The 23,197-nt window shown below is 43.9% G+C and overlaps 2 protein-coding genes across 3 annotated transcripts in view; one reads left to right on the top strand and one right to left on the bottom strand.

Moving 5' to 3' along the window:
* Positions 1-15,655, top strand: part of timeless (timeless circadian clock) — a 41,441-nt gene extending 25,786 nt beyond the window's left edge. The window contains exons 19-30 of one of the 2 annotated variants that reach the window (XM_052009406.1): positions 1,821-1,966; positions 2,479-2,567; positions 2,946-3,069; positions 3,601-3,683; positions 4,011-4,153; positions 5,059-5,281; positions 8,403-8,471; positions 9,961-10,079; positions 11,971-12,166; positions 12,488-12,563; positions 14,724-14,803; positions 15,292-15,655. In XM_052009406.1, coding sequence (XP_051865366.1) covers positions 1,821-1,966; positions 2,479-2,567; positions 2,946-3,069; positions 3,601-3,683; positions 4,011-4,153; positions 5,059-5,281; positions 8,403-8,471; positions 9,961-10,079; positions 11,971-12,166; positions 12,488-12,563; positions 14,724-14,803; positions 15,292-15,440 — 1,497 coding nt within the window. In that variant the 3' untranslated portion in view covers positions 15,441-15,655. Of the gene's footprint in view, positions 1-1,820; positions 1,967-2,478; positions 2,568-2,945; positions 3,070-3,600; positions 3,684-4,010; positions 4,154-5,054; positions 5,282-8,402; positions 8,472-9,960; positions 10,080-11,970; positions 12,167-12,487; positions 12,564-14,723; positions 14,804-15,291 lie in introns of both variants that reach the window. The other variant, XM_052009405.1, reaches the window with a different exon arrangement.
* Positions 15,656-20,413: 4,758 nt separating this feature from the next.
* The window catches only part of LOC127567013 (unconventional myosin-Ib-like), a 45,457-nt gene continuing 42,673 nt past the window's right edge, over positions 20,414-23,197 (bottom strand). The window contains exons 25-28 of the mRNA XM_052009626.1: positions 22,512-22,644; positions 21,875-22,027; positions 21,021-21,148; positions 20,414-20,537 (exon numbers count right to left, since the gene is read on the bottom strand). Of these exons, the coding sequence (XP_051865586.1) occupies positions 20,414-20,537; positions 21,021-21,148; positions 21,875-22,027; positions 22,512-22,644 (538 nt within the window). The remainder of the gene's footprint in view (positions 20,538-21,020; positions 21,149-21,874; positions 22,028-22,511; positions 22,645-23,197) is intronic.

A 23,197-nucleotide genomic window follows, 5' to 3' on the forward strand; every position in this document is an offset into this window, starting at 1 on the left:
CCACAGGGACCCTTGGATTAACGATCTGGATGTGAACATAAGAAGTGTGACTGGTAAATTTGCAGGTGACATGAAGATTGGTGGTGTTGTTGATAGTGAGCAGGTCGTCTTCAGCTACTGAATGATATTGGCAAGGTGGGCAGAGAAACGACAGATGAAATTCTTCCTGAAAAATGTGAGGTTTTATATTTTGGGAGGCTTAATAAGGCTACAATATACACAATGATAGGATGCAAGGAAGTATTGAGGAACAAAAGGACCTTGGAGTACATGTCCAAGGATCCCTGAAGGCAGCAGCACAGGTTGATAAGGTGGTTAAGAAGGCATACAAAAGACTTGCTTTCATTAGCTGGTGCATAGAATATAAGAGCAGGGAGATTATGGTACAAATTAATAAAACATTGGCTAGGACATGGGGTACTGTGTGCAGTTCTGGTGGCCAGACTATAGGAAGGGCGTGATTGCACTGGAGAGGGTGCAGAGGGGATTTCCCAAGATAATGCCTGGGATGGAGTGTCACAGTTATGAGGAGAGACTGGGTGGGCTGGGTCTGTTTTCCCTGGGGTGTCAGAGGCTGATAGAAGTATATAAAATTATGTGGGGCACAGAGAGGGTGGATAGTAGGAAACTTTTCCCCATTGCAACGTGTCTCTAATCAGATGGCATAGGTTTAAGGTGAGGGGTAAGAGTGCTGAAGTGGATTTGAAGATTTTTTTTTCACCCAGAGGGGGGTTGGAATCTGGAATGCACTGCCTGAGGAGATGGTGGAGGCAGAGAGACTCTCTCTCACAGCGTTTAAGCAGTATCTAGGCGAGCACTCAAATTGCTAAGGCATAATAGACCATGTGCTGGCAAGTGTCGTTAGTATTGATGGGTAGCACAGACATGATGGGCCAGCAGGACTCTTTCTGTGCTCCATAACTGACTCTATGAGAAAAGTTATTTTGTAAGTTCGTATGAGAATCTGGTGCTGGACAAATAAACTAGGCATGGTAGTGTAGTGGTTAGCATAATGCTTTACAATGCTAGCAACCCAGGTTCAAATCCGGCCACTGTCTGTAAGGAGTTTGTACGTTCTCCCCGTGTCTGCGTGGGTTTCTTCCGGGCGCTCCGGTTTCCTCCCACATTCCAAAAGACGTACAGGTTAGGAAGTTGTGGGCATGCTATGTTGGCGCCGGAAGCGTGGCGACACTTGCGGGCTGCCCCCCCCCCCCCCCCAAATCACTACGCAAAAGATGTATTTCACCGTGTGTTTCGATGTACCTGTGACTAATAAGGAGATCTTATCTTATAAACTTTTTTTTTTATTAGTTGTCTGCTTAACAATCTTTCACAACACATTTGAAATTGTTTTCCGAGCATTTCAGAATGTTCTCTGTACTGGTTTACTTGTTGAAACGGAATAAATGTAACAATTTGTCTTGGTTGGTGTTAATCATCCCAAGCTAATTTAATTGTATTTCTCTCTCAATTCAGTCTTACATGCTCTATCCCAGGTAATTTAGTTGCCCTTGCACTTGGTTGTTAGAAGTTGTATTGAATTTCTTCCCCACTCTCTAATCTTGTCGGGTATAATTCTAGCAGTGGCTACTGTTCCAGCCATTCTTCATTTGCCTAGGTTCTCATGTTGCTATGTCCCACCACAAACCAGCAATTTCTAATCACCTTTACCTGCCAGTGATTAAGGTGGACTCCTGTACCTCTGGCCTAAAACAGCAAAGTTAAATCCAGAATCCTGGTCCTGGAGCCCATTCAGTTCTTTCATCAATTGCAACAAGATGAGCTGCATTTAGTGCTTAATCTCTGTTTTTTCATAACAGGAGCTGGTGAAGTTCTCCAAATATGTCTTGAACCGATTCTTTACTTTAGCTGCTAACAACAGCAAGGCTTTTGTGGAGTTGCTTTTCTGGAAAAATATTGCAACCATTCGAGAGATGACGGAGGGTTACAGGAGAGATGAGGAAAGGCAAGTGCTTTCACCAAGAGCGCTTGGGAGGTTGTGCTGTGCTGAAACTGCAAGGTCCCAGCTAATTAAAACATTCAATTAATCTGAAGGTTGAGGTGCAAACATGAGCGTTGTTGCTGCTTTGATAGTAATGACGATCCTTATTTTTAGATGGATGCCTGGACCCTACTGTAGCCTGTGAGGGCCTGAAATGTCGCTGCTTTGAACATAAGAAAACAGGAGGAGGCCACTCGGCCCCTCAAGCCTGTCCTACCGTTCAGTACGATTGTGGCCGATCTGACCCAGGCTTTATCTCCTCTTCCGTGCCAGTTCCCCACAGCCCTCGATTCCCTGACCTATCATTCAAGGAATGTTTAGTTGCCAAGGTGGACTTAAGTGCTAAGGGTTTGTGCATGCTGACCACCCTAATGGTGCATTGCTTCTGTTAATGGAGTGGAAGGTGACGGTGCAACAGTATAGTCCACAGTGGGTACAAAAACAGTTATGGTGGTGAATGTTTATGACTTTTTCAGTGGGACAAATAAAAGGACTCCAACGTGGACATCAGAAGAAGAGCAGGAGCTTGAAACGCTGTATCTAAGGTTCAAAGAGGAAGATGGAGGTATGTGTTATATTTGGGGTTATTTCTGGAAATATCCTAATCAAGTGCACAAGTTGACTCCCCTGCACCCTCCCCTTCCCCCTTCCCAAAATTAGTTTGATGCCTCTGTTTAAATTCTAGTTATTTAATCTTACAGTCCAAAGAAGGGTATTTTGATCCATTATGCCTGTGCTAGTTCTTTGGTAGATCTGTCCCAATTATTTCCAACCCCCTACTCTATCCCCATTTCTCTGTAAATTTTTCCCCCTCAAGTGACTTTTATATGTGGGATTTACAATACACATTTCCCAAAGCTTCGGAGGGATGCCAGTGATTGTGAATACCTACTTGGGATGCCAAATCCGGTATTGTATTGTATTATATTCTTTCCTTTTCCAGATAAAGATGTAATTGACAACATCATGGAACACATTAAAAATGAGACAAGGACCAGAAAGCAGATTGCTGCTAAACTTGTCCAGTTGAACCTGGTGGATAGTATAAAAGACGTCAAACGTGTCAAGTGAGTACAACAAACCTGACCTACTGACCACAAGCTGGAAACTTGGTGTCATTTGGCTGAAAGGGATGGGTTTTGCCTCTTAGTCTCTTCAGTGTCCTCGAGTATGAGGCGTAATCATTCATTAGGCAATGACACAGTTAATTGGAGCTCCATAAAATAGTGAAATGTAGGTTTGCACCACGATTATTCACTTTGTTTACTTGTCCTATTGTAATATGGTAGGACAATACCGGGTGATTTCTCAAATGGCAGGGAAATTTGTGGGTAAGCTGCAGCATGATGTTCTTGGTCACATCTTAATGGGTAATTTTAGAGCAGAATTGCTAGAGTGCTAGGAGTGTCCCATTACACGAGGTCAGGGATGGTGCGGCTCCCTGAAGAGGAAGGAAGGAGTTGCAGAGTGTTTTTATTTTGTCTCCAGTTTCTTTGGTCTGTCTGTTTGGCCAATGGGCAAAACCTTTATAACCAAGTTGTGGGAGATGTAATTACTGTGTCTTAAGTGAGATTCATTTTAACTCTCTTTGTTTTAAGGAAGGGAACAAATATCGTGCTTTGGAGGGAGGAGCAGGAAATGGAGCTTGAGACATTGTTTGTGGAGTTCAGAGGATCAGATGGTATGTTGTTTTTGGTTTGAGTGTGGGTAGCTGGAATTTTATTTGCTTGTCGTTTCTTGAAAAACATTGACTGTAATGAGAAATAGGAACCACCCCACTACCAATCTTTCTCTGAAAGTTAGTAAACAAGATTCTGATGGTGAAATTTGTTAACCAAATGCAAAACAGGAGCAAATCTTCAGACTGGCAGCCCCTAATGACTTAGTAACTCTTCAAGATGATTCCTTTAATATCCATCCACCTAATTAAGGCAATAATTTGTCCATTGTAACCTGAGATGGAAGCAATGCAATTGATAAAGGTTGTCCTTTTTTCTTTGATCCTAAGACGTCCTTGATAATATCATGAAAAACATAACCCACAAGCGATCCAGAGCCAGAATTATTGACAAGTTGATCAGTATGGGCCTCGTTTCTGATAGAAAGGAACTCTACAAGAAGAGGAGGAAGCTCACAAAAGCAGAAAGTCAGGTACTTGCGTGTTCCTGCGGCGTTATAGCGGATGAGGAGAAATCTCTTCTCCCAGAGGGTGTTGAACCAGTGGAATTCTCTGCCATAGAAAGCGGCTGAAGGCAAATCCTAGGTATTCAAGAAGGAGTTAAATGTAGTTCTAGAGGCTAAAGAGATCAAGGGATACAGGAGAAAGCTAGAACAGGGTACTGAATTTGGATGACTAGCCATGATCATGTTGAATGGAAAGGACCAAATGTCTTCTGCTCCTGATTTCTTTACTTACCGTGAAAAGTGCTTCCCAGTTTCCCTTCTAAATTCCTAGCTCGAATTTTGATTGTGTCTCTTCTCATTCTTGATTTTGTGATCTTATTGGATAGCGGACCAGGCTCCTGCATCTATTTCTGATGTACAATTCCCAGACAGGAGGAAATTTCTTCCTACAATATTGAATCTTTTCAACATTTAAAGATCTCAATCAGATGACCCCTCAGCTTTCTAATTAAAGGATTGGAAATCAAATGATTTAATTTGGATCGGTTCTTTAACACCCACGAGCACAACTTCACTTCTACCCAGTAGATTTGGGTAAAATTAGTCTGGAATATTTTCAGTTTTGTCTTATTTGGGAGAACTGATCCTGACGATTCATGAATTTGAACTGATTTCTGAGACTTCCCGTAAAAGGGGATTCTGCTGTTTGTGCCTCCGTAGAATTTTTACATTTTAGTTATTCTGTTAATGTGTTCTTTTCCAAGTTCAACACTTGAAATGTTCTTAAATAGATCATTGTGTTTGTGGTTATTCTATTTGGGCTCATTCTGTGTTTGCCCTGGGGGTGGGGTTGGGTGAAGAAATGTTTCTGAGAGGCAGCTGACTTTCCCTGAGTGATAAAAATGTCTTGCTGTCAATTGTTATTTCCGGAGGGAGAAGAAGATTCCCTAAATGATGTGGGATATGATCCCAGTCGGGGGTTGTCTGAGGAGGAGGAGGAGGAACTGGACGAAGATGACAGCAGTGAAGATGAGAGGGGAGAGCAGAACATCAAATCCAGACCAAGATGTGCTACAAAAGGAGATGGACAGAAGACTGGCGGGAGGGAGCCTGACCCAGCAATTCCAGCCCTGTGCTGCAAACTTAAACAGCAAGGTCACATCTAAACTTAAAACTCGGTCTTTCTGTTGGTTTTGTGTAAATATTTGGAAAAAATATTCACATCCTCTTGCAAGATGGAACAAAATGGCAAAGTGTTTTTGTTTTTTAGTTTGCGTTGTAAAATTAATCTCGGAGTGAGGTTGTGGATAGGTGTAGTCATAGAGTTATACAGCTCAAAAACAGGCCCTTTGGCCCAAGTGGTCCATGCCGACCAAGATTCCCATCTAAGCCAGTCCCATTTGGCCCATATCACTCTAAACCTTTCCTATCCATGTACCTGTCCAAGTGTCTTCTAAATATTATTGTACCTGCCTCTACCACTTCCTCTGGCAGCTTGTTCTGTATACTGACCACCCTCTGGGTGAAAAAGTTGCCCCTCAGGCTCCTATTAAATCTCTCCCCTCTCACCTTAAACCTGTGCCCTCTAGTTCTTGATTCCCCAACCCTGGGAAAAAGACTGAGCGCATTCACCCTATCTATACCCCTCATAATACACTCCAATGAAAAAAGTCTCAACTTCTCTCCATAACTCAGCCCCTCGAGTCCCGGCAACATCCTCGTAAATCTCCTTCTGCGCTCTTTCCAGGTTAATGGCATCTTTCCTACAGCAGGGCGACCGAAACCGAACAAGATACTCCAAATGCAGCCTCACTGATATCCTGTACAACTGCAACATAACTTCTACACTCAGTGCCCTGACTGATGAAGGCCAGCGTGCCAAATGCCTTCTTCACCACCCTGTGTATCTGTGACATGACAAGTGCAGTAAAAGGATGGAAGATGAGGAAAGGGTTACTGGGTAGAACTGAGTTCACAGAGTGTTCTTTTGGTTGTGGGCCCTGGGTTTGATTTCACTTTCAGCATGTTCTTAATCCAAGTGGGCATTGGTACACCTCACCTAATTGACACTAAAGCTTGTAGTTGCTCTGAGACTCGCACAGCACAGAAACTGGCCCTTTCAGCCCACCTCCTCCATGGTATTGGTATTGGTTTATTATTGTCACTTGTACCAAGGTACAGTGAAAAACTTGTCTTGCATACCGTTCATACAGGTCAATTCATTACACAGTGCAGTTACATTGGGTTAGTACAGAGTGCATTGATGTAGTACAGGTAAAAACAATAACAGTACAGAGTAAAGTGTCCCAGCTACACAGTAAAGTGTCCCAGCTACAGAGAAAGTGCAGTGCAATAAGGTGCAAGGTCACAACAAGGTAGATCATGAGGTCAGAATCCATCTCATCATATAAGGGGACCGTTCAACAGTTTTATCACAGTGGGGTAGAAGCTGTCCTTAAGTCTGTTGGTACGTGCCCTCAGGCTCCTGTATCTTCTACCCGATGGAAGAGAAGAGAAGAGAGAATGTCCCAGGTGGGTGGGGTCTTTGATTATGCTGGCTGCTACACCAAGACAGCGAGAGGTAAAGACAGAGTCCATGGAGGGGAGGCTGGTTTCCGTGACGCGCTGGGCTGTGTCCACAACTCTCTGCGGTTTCTTGCGGTCCTGGGCAGAGCAGTTGCCGTACTGAGCCATGATACATCCAGATAGGATGCTTTCTGTGGTGCATCGGTAAAAGTTGGTGAGAGTCAAAGGGGACAAACCGAATTTCTTTAGCCTCCTGAGGAAGTAGAGGTGCTGGTGAGCTTTCTTGGCTGTGGCATCTACGTGATTTGACCAGGACAGGCTGTTGGTGATGTTCACTCCCAGGAACTTGAAGCTGTCAACCCCCTGGACCTGAGCACCTGTGATGCCTACCTGCACTAATCCCATTTGCTTGAGTCCCACTTGCTGTTGCTGCTGCATTATCGGTTCACTGTAGGGGTGCTCCAGCTACTGTTCCTGGCCTGAGTTTGTTTGAACTAGAAGAGAAGGGTTTGCATTTACATTGCCCCTTCCAAATTTAAACAGCTCATGAAGTAAGTCTTAAACTTACAACCTTTTGGCTCATACTGGGCCACTATTGAGAAAGAGCCTTAATCCTGATCACTAAACAGAGATCCCTTGTGAATGTGTACATGCATGGGAATTGGCTTAAGACAGTTGATTATGATGACACATTTGTAAACATGGAGCCTGTTCCTGAGGGGTACTGTTTCTGGTAAGAAACACTTGGATCCTCTTGCCTCAAAATGATGGTTGGGAAACTGGACGTGTTTTTTAAAAAAAAAGTTGTCCTTTTTCCCTCCCACTTCAGCAAGAATCTTGAGTTTCTGAATGAACTGAATGATTTCTGTCTAAATGTAGCAAATGCTTTAATCCTGGTTTGCAGTGGTGATGTGAAGGTGCTCTCGGCGAAATTGGTTAAAAATTGAAATGGAATATGCTTCTTCACGGTTGTGTTGAGGATTCCGTTGGGTATTTGGTGGAGGGGAGGGGTTGAGATACTAAATAGTAGGAAAGGTGTGTATCTATTTTTCGAAGGAAGGAAGAATTTAAATTGGGAACAAAACACAGAAAATGATGGAAGTGTTCAACGGGTCAGGAAGCATCAGTAGACGGCACAGTGGCACAACAGGTAGAACCACTGCCTCACAGCGCTGGAGACCCGGGTTCAATCCTGAGCTTGGCCACTGTCTGTGCTCCAGTTTCCTCCCACGTCCCAAAGACATGCAGTTTGGTATGTTAATTGGCCCCTGTTTAATAAACGAAAAATGCCGCCATTGTGTGGGAGAGTAGTAGAATCTGTGGGGCAGTTGATAGGAATGTGGGGAGAATAAAATGGGATTAATGTAAATGGGTGACCGATGATTGGCACGGACTCGGGGGGCCGAAGTGCCTGATTCCATGCTGTGTCTCTATGGCTCACAGATGTTACCTGACCTGTTGAACATTTTCTGTTTCTATTTCAGATTTACTGAATCTGCAATATTCTGCTTAAAAAAAATTAAATTACATTGACTTATTGGGATACCACTATTCCTGAAGAGTTTTAACTCATTAGTCCCTGCCAATCTTGGGGCTTCCCTTCTTCCCATATATAAAATGTTAAGGAGGATTTTGTTTTGAAGCTGTTGTTTAATCTGGAGCAGCAGCTCTCCGCCTGCATGGATTTCAGTAACATAGGATAACGTGAGCTTCAGTCGGTTAAAATGATTCATTTCACTTTCATAAACAGGTCTGACGGGTCCTCTTTTGTGGCTGCAAAATTGCCTCAACAGAACAGCAGACAAACGAGAAGATGATGGTCAGTGCATTTTTTTTTTTCATAATTAATATCCTGTTGCTTCATTCACATGGAATTTCAGATGTTCCATAAAAAGCACTGCAATAGGCTGAAACGTCAGTGAAATTAAAACTTAGCAACACCTGCAAGTCACCTGTTGCATCCAGAGTAACCCAGCTGAGTTCTCAGCGAGTGGGTGTTGGAGTTTACATATCAGTGGTGGCAGATTTCAGGCCAATGTGTTTAGAAAGAAAAACTTGCATTTCTACAGTATCTCAGCCTTGTTTATAGATCTCTCCCGGCTTCATTCTGTTCTGTCTCTGTAACCTCCTGTCCCATAATCCTCCATGGTTGCTGCTCCTCTGATTTTGGCCTCTTGGTTACCCTTGAACTTAGTTGCTCCACCATGTCTTCTGCTGGCTGCGCCCTGAGCTCTAGAGTTCCTGCCTTTCTCTCCTTTATTAAAACCTCCCTTTGATCAAACTATTGGACATCAGCCCTAATGTGTGACAGGGACTATTTTTGTTTGATAATTCTCATTAGAAGCACCTTGGGTTGACAAAGTCGAGTTCACTGTCAGATGCACAAGTACGTGTGTGCACAGGTGCAATGAAAAGCTTACTTGCAGCAGCACCACAGGCACAGCATTCACAAGAAAGACTTAAATTAAACATAAATTTATGTTACATTAACCGCAATTTTACAAGAACAAAACACAATTAGAACAAAAAAAAAGCAAAGTCCATTTTAGTGCCAAATGATCAGAGTGGTCGTAGTGTTATTAAACTGTAGTGGTGATTAGAGCTGTGCTGGTTGGTTCAAGAACCGAACGGTTGAAGGGAAGTCACTGTTCCTGAACCTGGTTGTGTGGGGATTTCAGGCTTCTGTACCTCCTGCCTGACGGGAGCTGCGAGAAGATGGCCCGGCCCGGATGGTGGGCGGATCTTTGACGGCGGACGTTGCCTTCTTGAGGCAGCGCCTCCTGTAGATGCTCCCCATGGCGGGGAGGGACGTGCCCGTGACGTATTGGGCTGAGTCCGCTCCTCTCTGCCGCTTCTTACGTTCCTGCGCATTCGAATTGCTGTCCCAAACCGTGACACAACCGGTCAGGATACTTTCAACAGTACATCTGTAGAAGTTTGTTGGAGTGTTTGGTAACAAGCCCAACCTCCTTCACCACCTGAGGAAGTAAAGACGCTGGTGTGCCTTCCTTATGGTTGCTTAATGATTACTTTATGATTGTTAAAAGTGCTACGTGCACATAGAAGTTTGTTATTGGTGAGTGCTACATCTGACCCACAGCTGACACTTTGGCAAATCATCCACAAGCTCTCGCCTCCCAGACAGTAAACGGCACAGAGGAAACTTCTAAACATGGTTCCCTTAATTTAGCTTGCATGTGTCTGCCTGAAAGCACTTGCTCTCTTGCTCTGTAAAATGTAACATGTTCTGGCTTTGGTTGTATTGTCTCCCTCTGTTGGACCATCTGGTAAACCTGATTTCTGTGTAGGGACCTTGATTGCTGTGCCACTTGTCCCCTTGTCTGAAGAAAATGAAGATGCTATGGAGCATGAAGTGTTCCAGGAACTTCTGAAGAAAGTTGGAATCCGACCTCCTGCTGATGAACAGGTAAGTTAGGTGATGTACACGGGGGTCTAAATGCTAATTAATCAAAGTGACAAAGGTCAAGTGTTTGCTGTTGAAGGAATGATGGTCCATTTCTTGCTCCAGCAGTGCTGTGTCTTGATGGACATTTGTTCATATCTGGGCGATGTTTGTCTAACCACTGCCAGGTATATGCTTTAGATTTAAGGGTGTCATTATGCATTGAAGGTTGATCTGGTCACCTACCTCTCTGAAACAGATTGTGAGTTTTAATTAGTCTTAAGTCTTTTTCACTCACTATAACCATTGTACTTATAAGATATCTTTATTGGTATTGGTTTATTATTGTCACTTATACCGAGGTACAGTGAAAAGCTTGTCTTACAAACCGATCGTACAGGTCAATTCATTGCACAGTGCAGTTACATAGAGTCAGTACAGAGTGCATTGAGGTAGTACAGGTAAAAACAATAACAGTACAGAGTAAAGTGTCACAGCTACAGCTACAGAGAGAGTGCAGTGCAATAAGGTGCAAGGTCACAACACGGTAGATCATGAGGTCATAGTCCATCTCATCGTATAAGGGAACTGTGCAATAGTCTTATCACAGTGGGGTAGAAGCTGTCCTTGAGCCTGGTGGTACGTGCCCTCAGGCTCCTGTATCTTCTACCCGATGGAAGAGGAGAGAAGAGAGAGTGTCCCGGGTGGGTGGGGTCTTTGATTATACTGGCTGCTACACCAAGACAATGAGAGGTAAAGACAGAGTCCAAGGAGGGGAGGCTGGTGTCCGTGACGCGCTGGGCTGTGTCCACAACTCTCTGCGGCTTCTTGCGGTCCTGGGCAGGGCAGTTGCCGTACCAAGCCGTGATACATGCGGATAGGATGCTTTCTATGGTGCATCGATAAAAGTTGGTGAGAGCCACATGTACATCGAAACACACAGTGAAATGCATCTTTTGTGTAGAGTGTTCTAGGGGCAGCCCGCAAGTGTCGCCACACTTCCGGCGCCAACATAGCACACCCGCAACTTCCTAACCCGTACGTCTTTGGAATGTGGGAGGAAACCAGAGCACCCGGAGGAAACCCACGCAGACACGGGGAGAACGTACAAACTCCTTACAGACAGCGGCGGGAATGGAACCTGGGTCGCTGGCGCTGTAATAGCGTCACACTAACCGCTACACTACTGTGCCTGCATAATGTAGCATTATGGGGAACATACTTCGATAGACTGTTGCATGATGAAAAGTTAACCATGCTTCAATGTTGCACTCCTGCCTTTGAGTCAGAAGTTTGTGTCTCTGAAGACTTAACCACGAGATGTGGGCTGACACTCCATGTACAATGTCCTGAGGTGCCATCATTCGATGAGGTTGATGTAAAAGGTGCTGTGGCACTCTTTTGAGGGGAGTTACCTACTGTGTCTAGAGCCAATATTTATTCCTTAATCAGCATCAGTAAAACAGATGATCAGGTCATTATCACATCAGTGTTTATTGGATCTGCTTGTGCACCACCTTTGTGACTCCACAACAACAATACTTCAAGGGCTGTATAAAATACTTTGGGATGTTCCAAAGTAGTGACGAACACTGATTAAATCCAAGGTTTAAAAGGGAATGAAAGTGTTGCTGATACTCTGTGTAAGGAAAGTCGGTAGGAACGTTATGGGAACCTCATACTGTCAGAATTCTGAAGGTATGGGCAGATGGTTCACAGACTGAGGGCTCAAAGAGCAGGGGCATGATCTGAAAATATTTCGGACAGACGTGTTGAAAACATTAAAGGGTCAACCAGAAATTGTTGGGTACAGTTGTATTGTCCAGTTTCCTTCACAACTTCCCTTTTGTTCTTTTCTCCTCCCCACCTCTACAATCATTTCCACATTGGACGCTTCTTTAAAAAAAATTTCCAGGAGTCATTTTGGAGGATTTCTGCGAACCTGAGTGCCCTGCAATTGCGTAAGATTGCTTCAGTTATCGCCCTGCAGGACGGTGGTGGTGAAGGAGGAACGGCTGAGGAAGGGCATGGAAATGTTAGTGCCGATCGTAAGTCTGAGGCCTTGCGAGCTCTTGTGATGGCCAGGGAGAGGCGTGCTGCTTCTGCTAAAGGTATTGGTGGAAATACATTTAAATAGCTTTGCAACTAAAGCTCGTGCTCTTGTGTTTTAATTTTTTGGCTTGCTGGAGATTTATTTTTTGTAACTTGTTAGTTGTGATGGTGCTTCAGCTTGCTGTGTGTTGAATTGTAGCTGTGTATTCACCAGTTCTGCTGTTTTGGGGAGCTACTGAATGAGCTGCTTCCAAGACCGTTAGGTTGTGATTGTACAGTGAAGGCTAAGCAAGTTAAAAATTATCTAAGGCAAAGGGGGTGGGAGAAATCATCTCTCAACACAAAAACCAAGTGATGTTGGTTTTTTTTATATTTTGCAGGCAGTGATGATAAACCTGAAGGGAGAACCAAAGGTGCCTTCGAGTCTGCCTCTGGATCAGACAGTGACACCAAAAGGTAAGTGATTAACAATATCCTGTACTTAGTCCGGCACCTTCGTTCCATCTGCCACGAAAGCAAGGACCTCCCGGTGGCTATCTGCTTCAGTTCCACATCCCACTCCCACACCGACATGTCTATTCATGGCCTCCTCTACTGCCACGTTGAGGCTAGACGCAGGTTGGAGGAACAACACCACCTATTTCACCTTGGTAGTCTCCAACCTGACAGCCTCAGTGATTTCTCTAACTTCCGGTAATCCCCCGCCCACCCCCGTCTTCCCTCATTCCTGTGGCCCCCCAACCCCCTTCTCTTTCCCTTCCCCACCCTCATGACCTGCCCATCTATTCCCCACCTCTGTCCCTTTATTCCATGGTCCACTGACCTCTCCTACTGGATTCCTTCTTCTACAGCCCTTTGCCTCTTCTATCACCTCTCAGCTTCTTACATCTCCCCCCTCCCCCACCCTCCTACCTTCCCCCTCTCACCTGGACTCACCCATCACCTGCCTGTGCTCCTCCCCCTGCCCCCACCTTCTTATTCTGGCTTCTGCTCTCTTCCTTTCCGGTCCTGCTGAAGGGTCTCAGTCCGAAACGTCGAGTGTTCATTTCCCTCCATAGATGCTGCCTGACTCACTGAGTCCCTCCAGCACTTTTTGTGTGTTGCTTCAGATTCCAGTATCTGCAGAATCTCTTGTGTCTCAGAACATCCTGTGGTTGGTTAACCCTGGTGGTCCAGCACCGGCAGTGTATCCTGGAGTGGGAAGAATCCATTCTTTAGACCGGTGAGGAAGGGGGAAGGGGGGAAGTCAGGCAATAAAACAGCCAACTTGCAATGTTCATATAGACAGTCTCCTGGATCGAGACTAAACAGGGAGAGAGGGGCTTGGGAGGAGAGTACTGTCCATTAGAGGAAAATAGATGATGCACCAATCTTCCTCTGCCTTGGCTGGTGAAAGGATTTTACACTCTGCTGGCTTCGAGAATTCTTGGTGAACTTTTTTTGGGGAAAATTTTCAATCAGTTGGTTTCAATCCACCAAGACCACAAAACATATCTGGCCTGGGAGTTGTCCCACCAGCATAGCAAAGGGTGTCCTGGGATGGAAGGTCAAGGCACGTCATTGAAGCTGAGTGAAAGGAGCCTTTTCCCTTCTCTCTTCGCCATTCCTCACCTGACACACGAGTGTGTGTGAGCCTGTAGATTGGGAAGGGGACTCATGCAGAATTTTCATAACACAAAAATGCTGGACTCAATCAGAGAATTGCTGCAGGATGTCAGAGGAAGAGAAATCAGTGTAAATTAAACCTTTTTGTATTCTAAAAGTATGGAGGAATGTCTCTGTCTCACTGTGGAATGAATATTTGCTGCTGCTTCAACGTGTGTAACTGATTATGCAGTGCCTGCACCTTGTTAAGTGTCGATACTTGGCCACACCACTCCTTAGATGTTTCGCCTTGCCCTCCATACACTAACAGTGACAACACTTCAAAAGTTGTTCATTAGTTCTAAAGTGGTTTGGGACATGCTGAATATGTGAAAGCCTCTTCCTTCCCTCCCCCCAACACTCTATCACTGAGATCCTCAACTTCATCAGACTGCTCATGCCACACCTAGAGTATTGCATCTGGCTCTGATTGCTGCACTTTAGTAAGGATGTGCAGGTCCCAGAGATGGTGGGGAAAAGATTTCCTAGAATAGTTGCTGGGATAAGGGATTTCAGCTATACGGTTAGACTGGAGAAGCAGGATTGTTCTCCTTGGACTACAGAAGGTTGAGAGAAGATTTGATAGAGGTGTACGGGTTTAGAAAGGGCAAAGGAAATAAGGGGAAAACTTCAATGCACAGAGTGGTGGTCTGGAATTCACTGCCTGTGAGGAGAGGTGGGACTGGTCAGACAGGGACTTCAGGGGAGATAGTTTACAGGGTAAGGACAGGGAGGAAAACGTGGCTGGATTGATCTGCATGGAGCTGGTATGGACTAGATGGGATGAATGGCCTCCTGTCCCTTTGTAATTCAGTGTATCACTGTTTGGATATGACTTGCACCTTTTGCCTCCACGGATGCTGCCTGACCCGCTGAGTTCTTCCAGCATCTGCCTCCACGGATGCTGCCTTTGATAGACAGATTGTGCTTCTCCTTTATGGATTAAAAGCAGATGATATTTTTCTGTTTCAGTGACAGTGAGAAGACCAAAGCCAAACATTTGCTAAAGCGAAGTCGCGTGTTTGACAGTGACGATGAAATGGATGACAGAGGTAAGATGTTTTTCCTTAAATTTTTAAACCACCGTGTGCTTTTCTTTTCCCTTCAAGTAGCTGTTCACGGATAAAGTTCATTCAATAATTATCAGCAATGTTCAAGAATTATACAAATAATTCCCCTCCTTTCTTCCCCCACCTCAGCATAAGGGGAAATCTTGGTCTAAAACAAGGCCATTCAGTTTGTAGGCTACCTGATAAGTGGACAGTCTGCACAACTTTGGACCACAAGGCCTGAGTTTCCAAAATAAACCAGGTTCTGGCCTCTGCCACACTTCCCCCAACCAATGAAAGCCCAGAGAATCGGAGAGCCTGTAGCCATTAACGGTTAAACACTGGGGCCTGCTGAGTGTTTCCAGTACTTTCTAGTTTTATTTCAGATTTCTGGCATGTATAATTTCTTGCTTTTTGGTAGAAGCTAGGATGCATTTAAAAGACGGATGGGAATGGTTACTAACCCCACAGTTTTAATGATGTTGAATAAGGACTTTCAATTGAAGACACCACTGAAGTGGAGGCGATGGAAGACTCTGAGCCTAGCTCTGAGGTGTCTGACTCCGAACTTACCCACAGAGTGGTCAAAAGGTGCCGGCAAGCAATCGAAGATGATGACGACGATGATGATATTAATTAACCTTGATGAACTTCAGTCTTTTGAAATGATTTTGAACACTGGAATTAACTGAGGAGTCGCTGCCATCAACAGAAACCAGTGTTCTTTATGTAAGTTTTGTAAGCAATTTCATTCAAAGAATGAAGTGTTACAGTGATACATTTTATCTATCTTGTTTGCAGTCACATAATCCTTAGTAAATATTGTTGTTTAAGGCTAATAAAAGAAACTTAAGTAAAGTTGAAAGCATCCTTTTTTTTATATAATAATTGTCCTGATATCTTGTGAAAGGGAAAAAGAGCACTGCAGCTTTAAGAGTTACAACTGCAGTACTTGCCACGTGTTGGATGTGTACATTAGTTGGATGTTGGTGTTGTAACACTGCTGCAGGCAGTAACAACTGGTATTTAGTGGGAGGCAGAGAAATAGTTTACTTGAGAACTGAAGGAGCAGACATTACTTGAACAGGGCAGATGTAGGCATCAACTTTAACCCAACCAGTTGATTTGGGTTGGGAAGGTGATTACTGTGCATAAAACACACGTGTCAGCCTAACTGAGGATGTGGAGGTGGTTATTTTATCTCGGGGCCAGAATCGGCATTTTAGCTGAGCAATGGCTAGAAGTGCAGGAGGGTGACCAGATGTAATGAGAGGATGGTAAAGTTTGGAATGGGCCGATGAGATCAGGTGCAATGATTTTAAAATGCAAAAACTATTGGTCTCTCGCTTTCTTTTGTCGGATTTTCCTCCCTGTGTTGGAAGCGGCAGAGAGACTTGCATGTATCCTGGTTGTATCGACTGTATCCCAGGTTGGCTTCACATCCACTTGAAATGAATATCAAGAGTGTGTTCTGTGAGCGAGAGGTCTTTTTCTTTTCGGGTTTCACTCTCTCTTAACTGGATGTTTTAATTATATTAAAGTGGCTAAAAAGGTTATAAAAAGCTCTTCCACTTGTTTTGCAGAAGGTCAGATTTATTTTCCAGTGTGCATTTCAACAACTTAGAAAAGGTCTATTGTCGCCTGTCCCTGCAGAATCATTACCTTCCCATTGGAAACGCAACCCTCCAGTACCATCTCTTTCCAACTGGAGCATTCGGCTACATTTGGATGATTCGCAGTGCTTTTATCTCTCCTATCCCAACCAGCACATCTGTCCATACTTTTCCCTCTCTGGAGGGAGAAAGGGAATGTTTCCCACCATTCGGAGATGGTCTAACTTCCTTCCTGGGAATGCAGGCTGACTGCTAAGTGAGGTACCAGGGTACTGCATTCTGTGCTCACAGTGCAGTCTTTACATTGGAGAAACCAAATGCAGATGAGGTGACCACTTTGCAGAACGCCTCCATTCAGTTTGCACAGGTGATCCCGAGCTTCCAGTTGGCTGTCGCTTTCACGATACATCCCACTTCCCCTCTGACTCGTCTGTGGCCTCCTGCACGGTTTCACCAAAGCCCAGCATCGGCTTAAAGAGCAGCGCCTCACTTTCCAACCAGGCATGTTACAGTCCTCGATTCTTAACATTTTAATTCGACGATTTCAGATAATTAGCCTTTCCGATTTGTATCAACTAGTGAGTTCTAATGAAAGGTCATCAACCTGCAACGTTGGCTCTTGTTTTCCTCTCCACGGGTGCTGCCTGATCTGCTGAGTATTGCCAGCATTCTCTGCATTGTTCCATATTGCACAGTTGCAACATTTTTTTCTCCATTCTCTCTGTTTTCATTTACCACTTACACCTCCTCCGGATGGATCGGCTGCGATGAGCAAGCGTTCCTGACCCTCTCGGCCAGCACCAACTTGAGTTGTGTTGTTCAATCTCTCCTGATCTCCACCATATCACAGATGTTTTCTTTGTTCTTTCCATCCCATCACCTTTGATTCTGTGTTGTCACAGGATAAGATTTCTAACTTTTCCAAGTTCTGATGAAAGGTCATCGGCCTGCAACGCTGACTTTATTTCTCTCTCCACAGATGCTGCCTGGGCTGTTGAATATTTCCGGCATGTTATGTTTTCAATGTGTTTGTCTGTGTAATGTGTTATACACCTATGTGCTACTTCTGTATTTTTTGTAGTGAGACAGAAAAATAATCAGTTGCCAGAATTGAACATATGCTTTTTGAAACTTGACTTTCCTAATAAAGGAAATCCAAATTATTTTTACTTCCAGATAGATTGTAGTGATGGAGGGAAGCTAGATATTCATTTCTCATTGTTTGTAAGTGCAGAGTACCGAAGATCTGAGATACTCCCCTTGGGACAGGGAAGAGCTTGACGAGCAGTTTGTCGTACAAAGAACAGCCTGTACCTTGAACAGATTTTATTTTAAAGAGTGGGAGGTGAAAAACCTTGAAGTCATAAGAGAGAGGACCAGCAAAAAGGTGGTGGCTGATCCTCCACCTCGACCCCTTGTTTTTGAATGTACTGAAAGACTTGAGTATCCATATCTCTGAGAGAATTCCAAAGATTCAGAGCCACCTGAGTGAAGAAGTTTCTCCCAATCCTAAACACCCTATCCTTCCCTTGAAACATTTTCCCCCAGATCTGGAATCCAGCTAAGGGAAGCAGCCCCTCGATGATCCTCCTGTCGATCCTTCTCAGAATCAGGTAATTCCCCTTGTTGGACAACCCCTTCATCCCAGGGATTAAGCTACTTGGCCTTTGAACCTCTAAGTGAGTGTGTCCAAGGAAGTTCCAAAGACTGCCCTCCATCAGCTGTCTCCACCTTCACTGTCCCCGGACCCCTCCTGGCTCCATCTGTCACCCCTCTGTCCCCCTCCCCTATCTGGCGCGATCTTCACCCACCCCCTTCAGTCCACCTATCACTTACTGACCCCCTATCTATCTCACCACTCCCCCTCTCCTCTATACTGGACATGTCCCCTCCACTCGTAGTCCCTTCCTCCCCCCCACACAGACGCTGCTCGACCCGCTGAGTTCCTCCAGCAGATTGTTTGTTGCTGTTGAGTGGAGCGTTACTTTTAAGGTGCTGGTATTCCATCTTGTTGTCCAAGGGAAAATTCAGATGCAGGCCATTTTAAATGTAATGTGTGAGTGCTATACCATTTATAATGTATTTTTTTGTGTCCTGCACAGAGGGTTAAAGTCGACATGAGTGCAATTGAGGATCTAAGTGCCAATTGCACATTATTTTTCTGAACAGAATTATTCACTGAAGTTCACCGTCAAATTTGTTTACATATTCTTGAACACGGAATCTTCCAAGAACCAATGTATTTAACTAGTAATTTAAGACATAAATTTGATGAGAGTGGTGAGTGGGAACGTTTGTATTTAAAAATATCCCTTGATGTATTTAAGTGTGCTAACCCGAAGTTTTGTTACTTCAGCTAAAAATGGATTTATGAGGAAGGATAATGTTTTACTTGGTGTGTAGTTCACTATTGAGTTACCCAATTTTAAATAATTGAAAATAACTATTGCATAGTCTTTTCATTTTTAGTGATTTATTGCTATTATATTCATTGGTATAGTCAGAGTAAATTAAATACTAATACATGAAAGCTTTTGAAAGATGCTTTAAGTGTTCTTGCAGATGGTGGGGAAAGGAGCTGATGCACGAGTGCAATTAGCAGAACTATGCTATGGTGTTAAAGTTTGTGGCGATGGAATACTTCGACCATCTCTCTGCCTCCACAGATGCTGCCTGACCCGCTGGGTTCCTCTAGCAGTTTGATTTTTGCTCCATAGTCTAACATCTGCAGTCTCATGTGTTTAGATATTAGGGTGGGTCACCAAAACTACCCAGCCAAAGAGGTGAGTTTTAATGAATGTCTTAAATGATAAGTTTTGGGAAGGAATTCCAAAGTTTGATGCAGTGAATATTTAATGAGCTGCACATTTGCAGCCTGACTTCGAGGTTCAGTTCTTGCTTTGATTGATCCTTCCAAAACTTAACTGTGGTATGATTCTACAGTGGAGGTAGTCTTAAATAAAACTACCTGCAGAGGTATCAGGCCATGTGAAATGGGAAGATCCCAAACTCAATCACTGCTCTGTTGTCCTGGCTGACATTATAAATGGCTTCGGTGAGCTTGGGCTAGGAAGGCGAGGGTGAAAGAGAAAAGGTGTATGGGGTTATTCAGCTTACTGGCTTGGTTCATGTAGAAGTGATAAGCTTTATAGTCAGGGAAAAAAAAGGATCATTTGTCTGCAAAATAGTGTTAAACCACCTGGAACAACAAGAGGGCACTGTAAGTGGATCCTTATCTGCAGGGTAACATTGGCTGAAATTCACTTCCTAAATTTGGGTGTGAGGAAGCGTTGAGTGCTGCTACCCTTCAACCTGAATCAGTCCTCCAGTGCAGGGGCCGGGGTACAATGGGGGAGGTCATGAAAAATCTAAAATCAAACAAAGCTAGTTCAAATCTTTAATCTGTAATTCAATAAGGGAGTTTATATATTGTAATAATTCTGGGAAAATTAAGAACATTTTATATCACCTCCCAACAATCTATTTGGGCAGATGTTGTTTGCCAAAAATCATTTTACTTGTCTTCATTTCATAGCCAGCTGTTCAAGGGAGAACTGTTTTTGCTTTCTTTTGTTTTAACACCCCGATTGCAAACCAAACCGGGTTCAACCTGGTCCTGTAAGGAGCCAGTAGCAATACAAATTGGAATAAGAGCACAGAATGTACACTTCTTTCCTGGTAAAGATACCAGTCCACATCTGATTGAGTTTGAAATGGCTGTTTAGCATGTGCAGCAGTTGTCAAACTTCTAAGGGTAAAAATATTGCTGCCCAGTCCCTGGTCACGAGCAAATTATATATTGTGAAACCATGTTGCTGTGCAATTTTTCCAAGTTTCCATATGAATCAATGTATGCCTTATGCACACGTTTGTGATCAGTAAAGCAATGATTATTTAAAACTGGTTTTTGAAGTGCTGTCACTTCAAGGCCTCGTGTCTTAAAGCTTTCACAACCCTGGATGGAGGTCTGTATTGAGGCACTGGACTGGTTGAAACGTGATTAAGGAACGTGGACCTCGAATAGGCGACTGTTTCTCTTCTTGCACACTGGACCATTTCCGTTCTTGTCAGTTGCCTTCACAAACTTCACAGAGACAGCGTCTTTACTGAATTTAACAGAAAGGCTACAGAGGAGAAAAGTGTTGCATGTTATAATGTTGTACTATGAAGGCTGAGCTATAGGCTTTATAGTGTGTTATACCAAAAATATTTGTACTTCGTAGTATCTGTACCTTCAGTAATTTCTAGCCCCTTCCTTGAGTGTATAGGAGAAACTTTGCATCTAACTGTACTATCCTTGCCCAAGGAGTGTGTGACAGGACAGCGTAGAGAAAACTTCAACCACACCCAAGGCACTGGTAAAAGGAGCTTCTGTCTGACCTGTGCTGTCCTTGCCCTTGAATTGTGATACAAGGTACAGTGTAGAGGGAGCTAAGCAGATCCTTGCTGCCCTTCCCTGAATGAGTGCGACAGAACCGCATGGAGGAAGCTTTACCTTGTATTACCCCAAATGCATTTTATTTCATTCCCCAAAACCAAGACTCGCACCTTGAGATTAGGGGGAAAAGGTCGTAACAGTAGAAATGTAGCAGTCTGCAACTACTTACTCATCCTGTATCTTCACAGTTATCCTCTGCTGGGTGGCTTCCAGTATGGAGTGATGCAGTTTAGTGACCAGCTCCACAAGATGGTTACTGCTTAGGAGGAAGTCTCCCTTAGTTCCAACACTAGAATTCTGGCAAGTTGAAGAAATTAAATTAGAATTTGTCATTTTAGTCTCTTCAGAATGGCAAATTCCCTCACTGGTCTTGGATTTTATTCCAAAATCTGATACTTTGTTTTCCTGAACTTAACCTCCCTTCTCCCTGGTATAATCAAGATAGATAGTAAAGTTACTGCATTCATAGAAGCACAAACACCTCAGTGCCTTGTCATTTTCAGCATTAATACCCAATGTAAAAATGAGCACTTCATTTGTGAGACCAGGGCATGCAATTGACTTGTTTTTGATCTAGGATGAGTTACTTTGTGACCTTTGAACATTTTGTTGCAAGTTTCCCATCATCTGTGGTCTGCTTGTCCTAAACCCATTTGGTCCAAGTGGCTGTATGGGGATCATGGTTCCCAGCTGCTCAATAACAAGGAGGTGAAAGTCAAAGGAACTGCAAATGCTGGAAATACGCAGCATTCCAGTATTTTCTGTGTTTATCTTAACAAGGTGAAATAGGAAATGTCATCTGATGTTTTTTTTAAAACTTGCCCTCCTCGCCGCCAGTCAGCATAGGTTAGATTCTAAACTGCAGCAGAGAAGGGATCGGGCTTGCCTTGCAACGCTTAACACTGCTGTGATACCCAGGACACCCGTTGTTCCTCATGCTGTCAGTTCCTAATCTCATCAATAGCACTGATGCAGGAATGATATGAAGTACTGATCACATCCCTCATTCAGCTCCGTGCTCACCTCCACTAGATGTAGCACAAATAGTCCATCTTTCTGTTCACTCATAGAGATGCCCTTGATCTCATTCATTTTAATCATGGTTTTAATTTGAGGGGACTTTGGATCTGCCAAGGCAAAGCAGTTGTTTGTCATCATCAGGATCCTTGGAGAATTCTGGAACAAGGTGAAAGAACATGAAAAAGGAACACAGTCCAAGTGACTAAGAACAGCATGCATACGTGCAAGGAGCCAGGAGTCAGTGCACACGTCTTTTTTTTTTACTCTAAGGTTGTGCTAAATCATTTCTCTAGTATACGGTCCCCTTTTCCACCAACCACTCCCTCCCCAGAATCTCTCACCAAATGGGCCTTTTGACAGACAAGAGTCAATAGGGACGTTATCGCCTCGTGGATCTGCACGTTTACCAGAAAAGTTGCTCGTGAGCATGAGGGGAAAAATTAAGTCCTGGTAACAGGGTTGGGAGGAGGGGGAAGTGAAAAAAAGTTACTGAGCCAGTGTTGGGACTGAGGTCAACTAACAGCACAGACTGATTCATTGACACAATTCAGTCAGTTTGTAATATTGTAGCTCACCAGTATCAGTAAACTGCACAGAAGCACCCCCTGGAATCTGGGCCATTATCCGATGATTCCGTTACCTTTCCATCCTTCCTGTTAATTTTCATGACTGTGTCCATCATGATTAACTTGCCCGGCATGCTGCTGGTTAGCTTCTGATACTTGGCCTTTTTCTGATTGTCCAAATATTGACCTTTGAAAGGCTGAGGTACACTGAAACAGTCACAGAAACAGGTTAATTCTCAATGGAGTAGCTTGTGCAAACAACATTGGAAAACCCATGGAGCTAGAGAGAAGAGAAACCTGCAATACAATCCTGAGTACGTAAAACTCACGGCCAGGGCTTGAGTCAATTACTGTCTTTCTTGGAAAAATATCCACCAATCTTATTCTCATTTATCCATCTTAAGGGAATGGGTACCGATGGAGTATCAAAAACAGGTTCTCCCAGGAAACGTCCTCCTGACATCCACCTTATCAGCACACCGCAATATCTTCTATAAAGCCCAAGTTCCCTCTCTTCTGAACTCCAGGAGATACAAGCCTAGCCTGTCCAGCCTTGTGAGGCAACCTGTCCATTCCAGATCTCAGTTTAATAAACCATCTCTGAACTGTTTCCAATGTATTTCTTTCCTTAATTATGGAGAGCAGTACGGTTAAGTACTCTAGATGTGATCTCCCCATTTCACTACACAACTCAAGTATGACCTCCCTATGTTTATATTTGATTCCCCTAAATAAATGATAACATTACTTACAATACAGG

The sequence above is a fragment of the Pristis pectinata genome, chromosome X (assembly GCF_009764475.1).
Source record: "Pristis pectinata isolate sPriPec2 chromosome X, sPriPec2.1.pri, whole genome shotgun sequence".
Lineage (NCBI taxonomy): Eukaryota > Metazoa > Chordata > Chondrichthyes > Rhinopristiformes > Pristidae > Pristis > Pristis pectinata.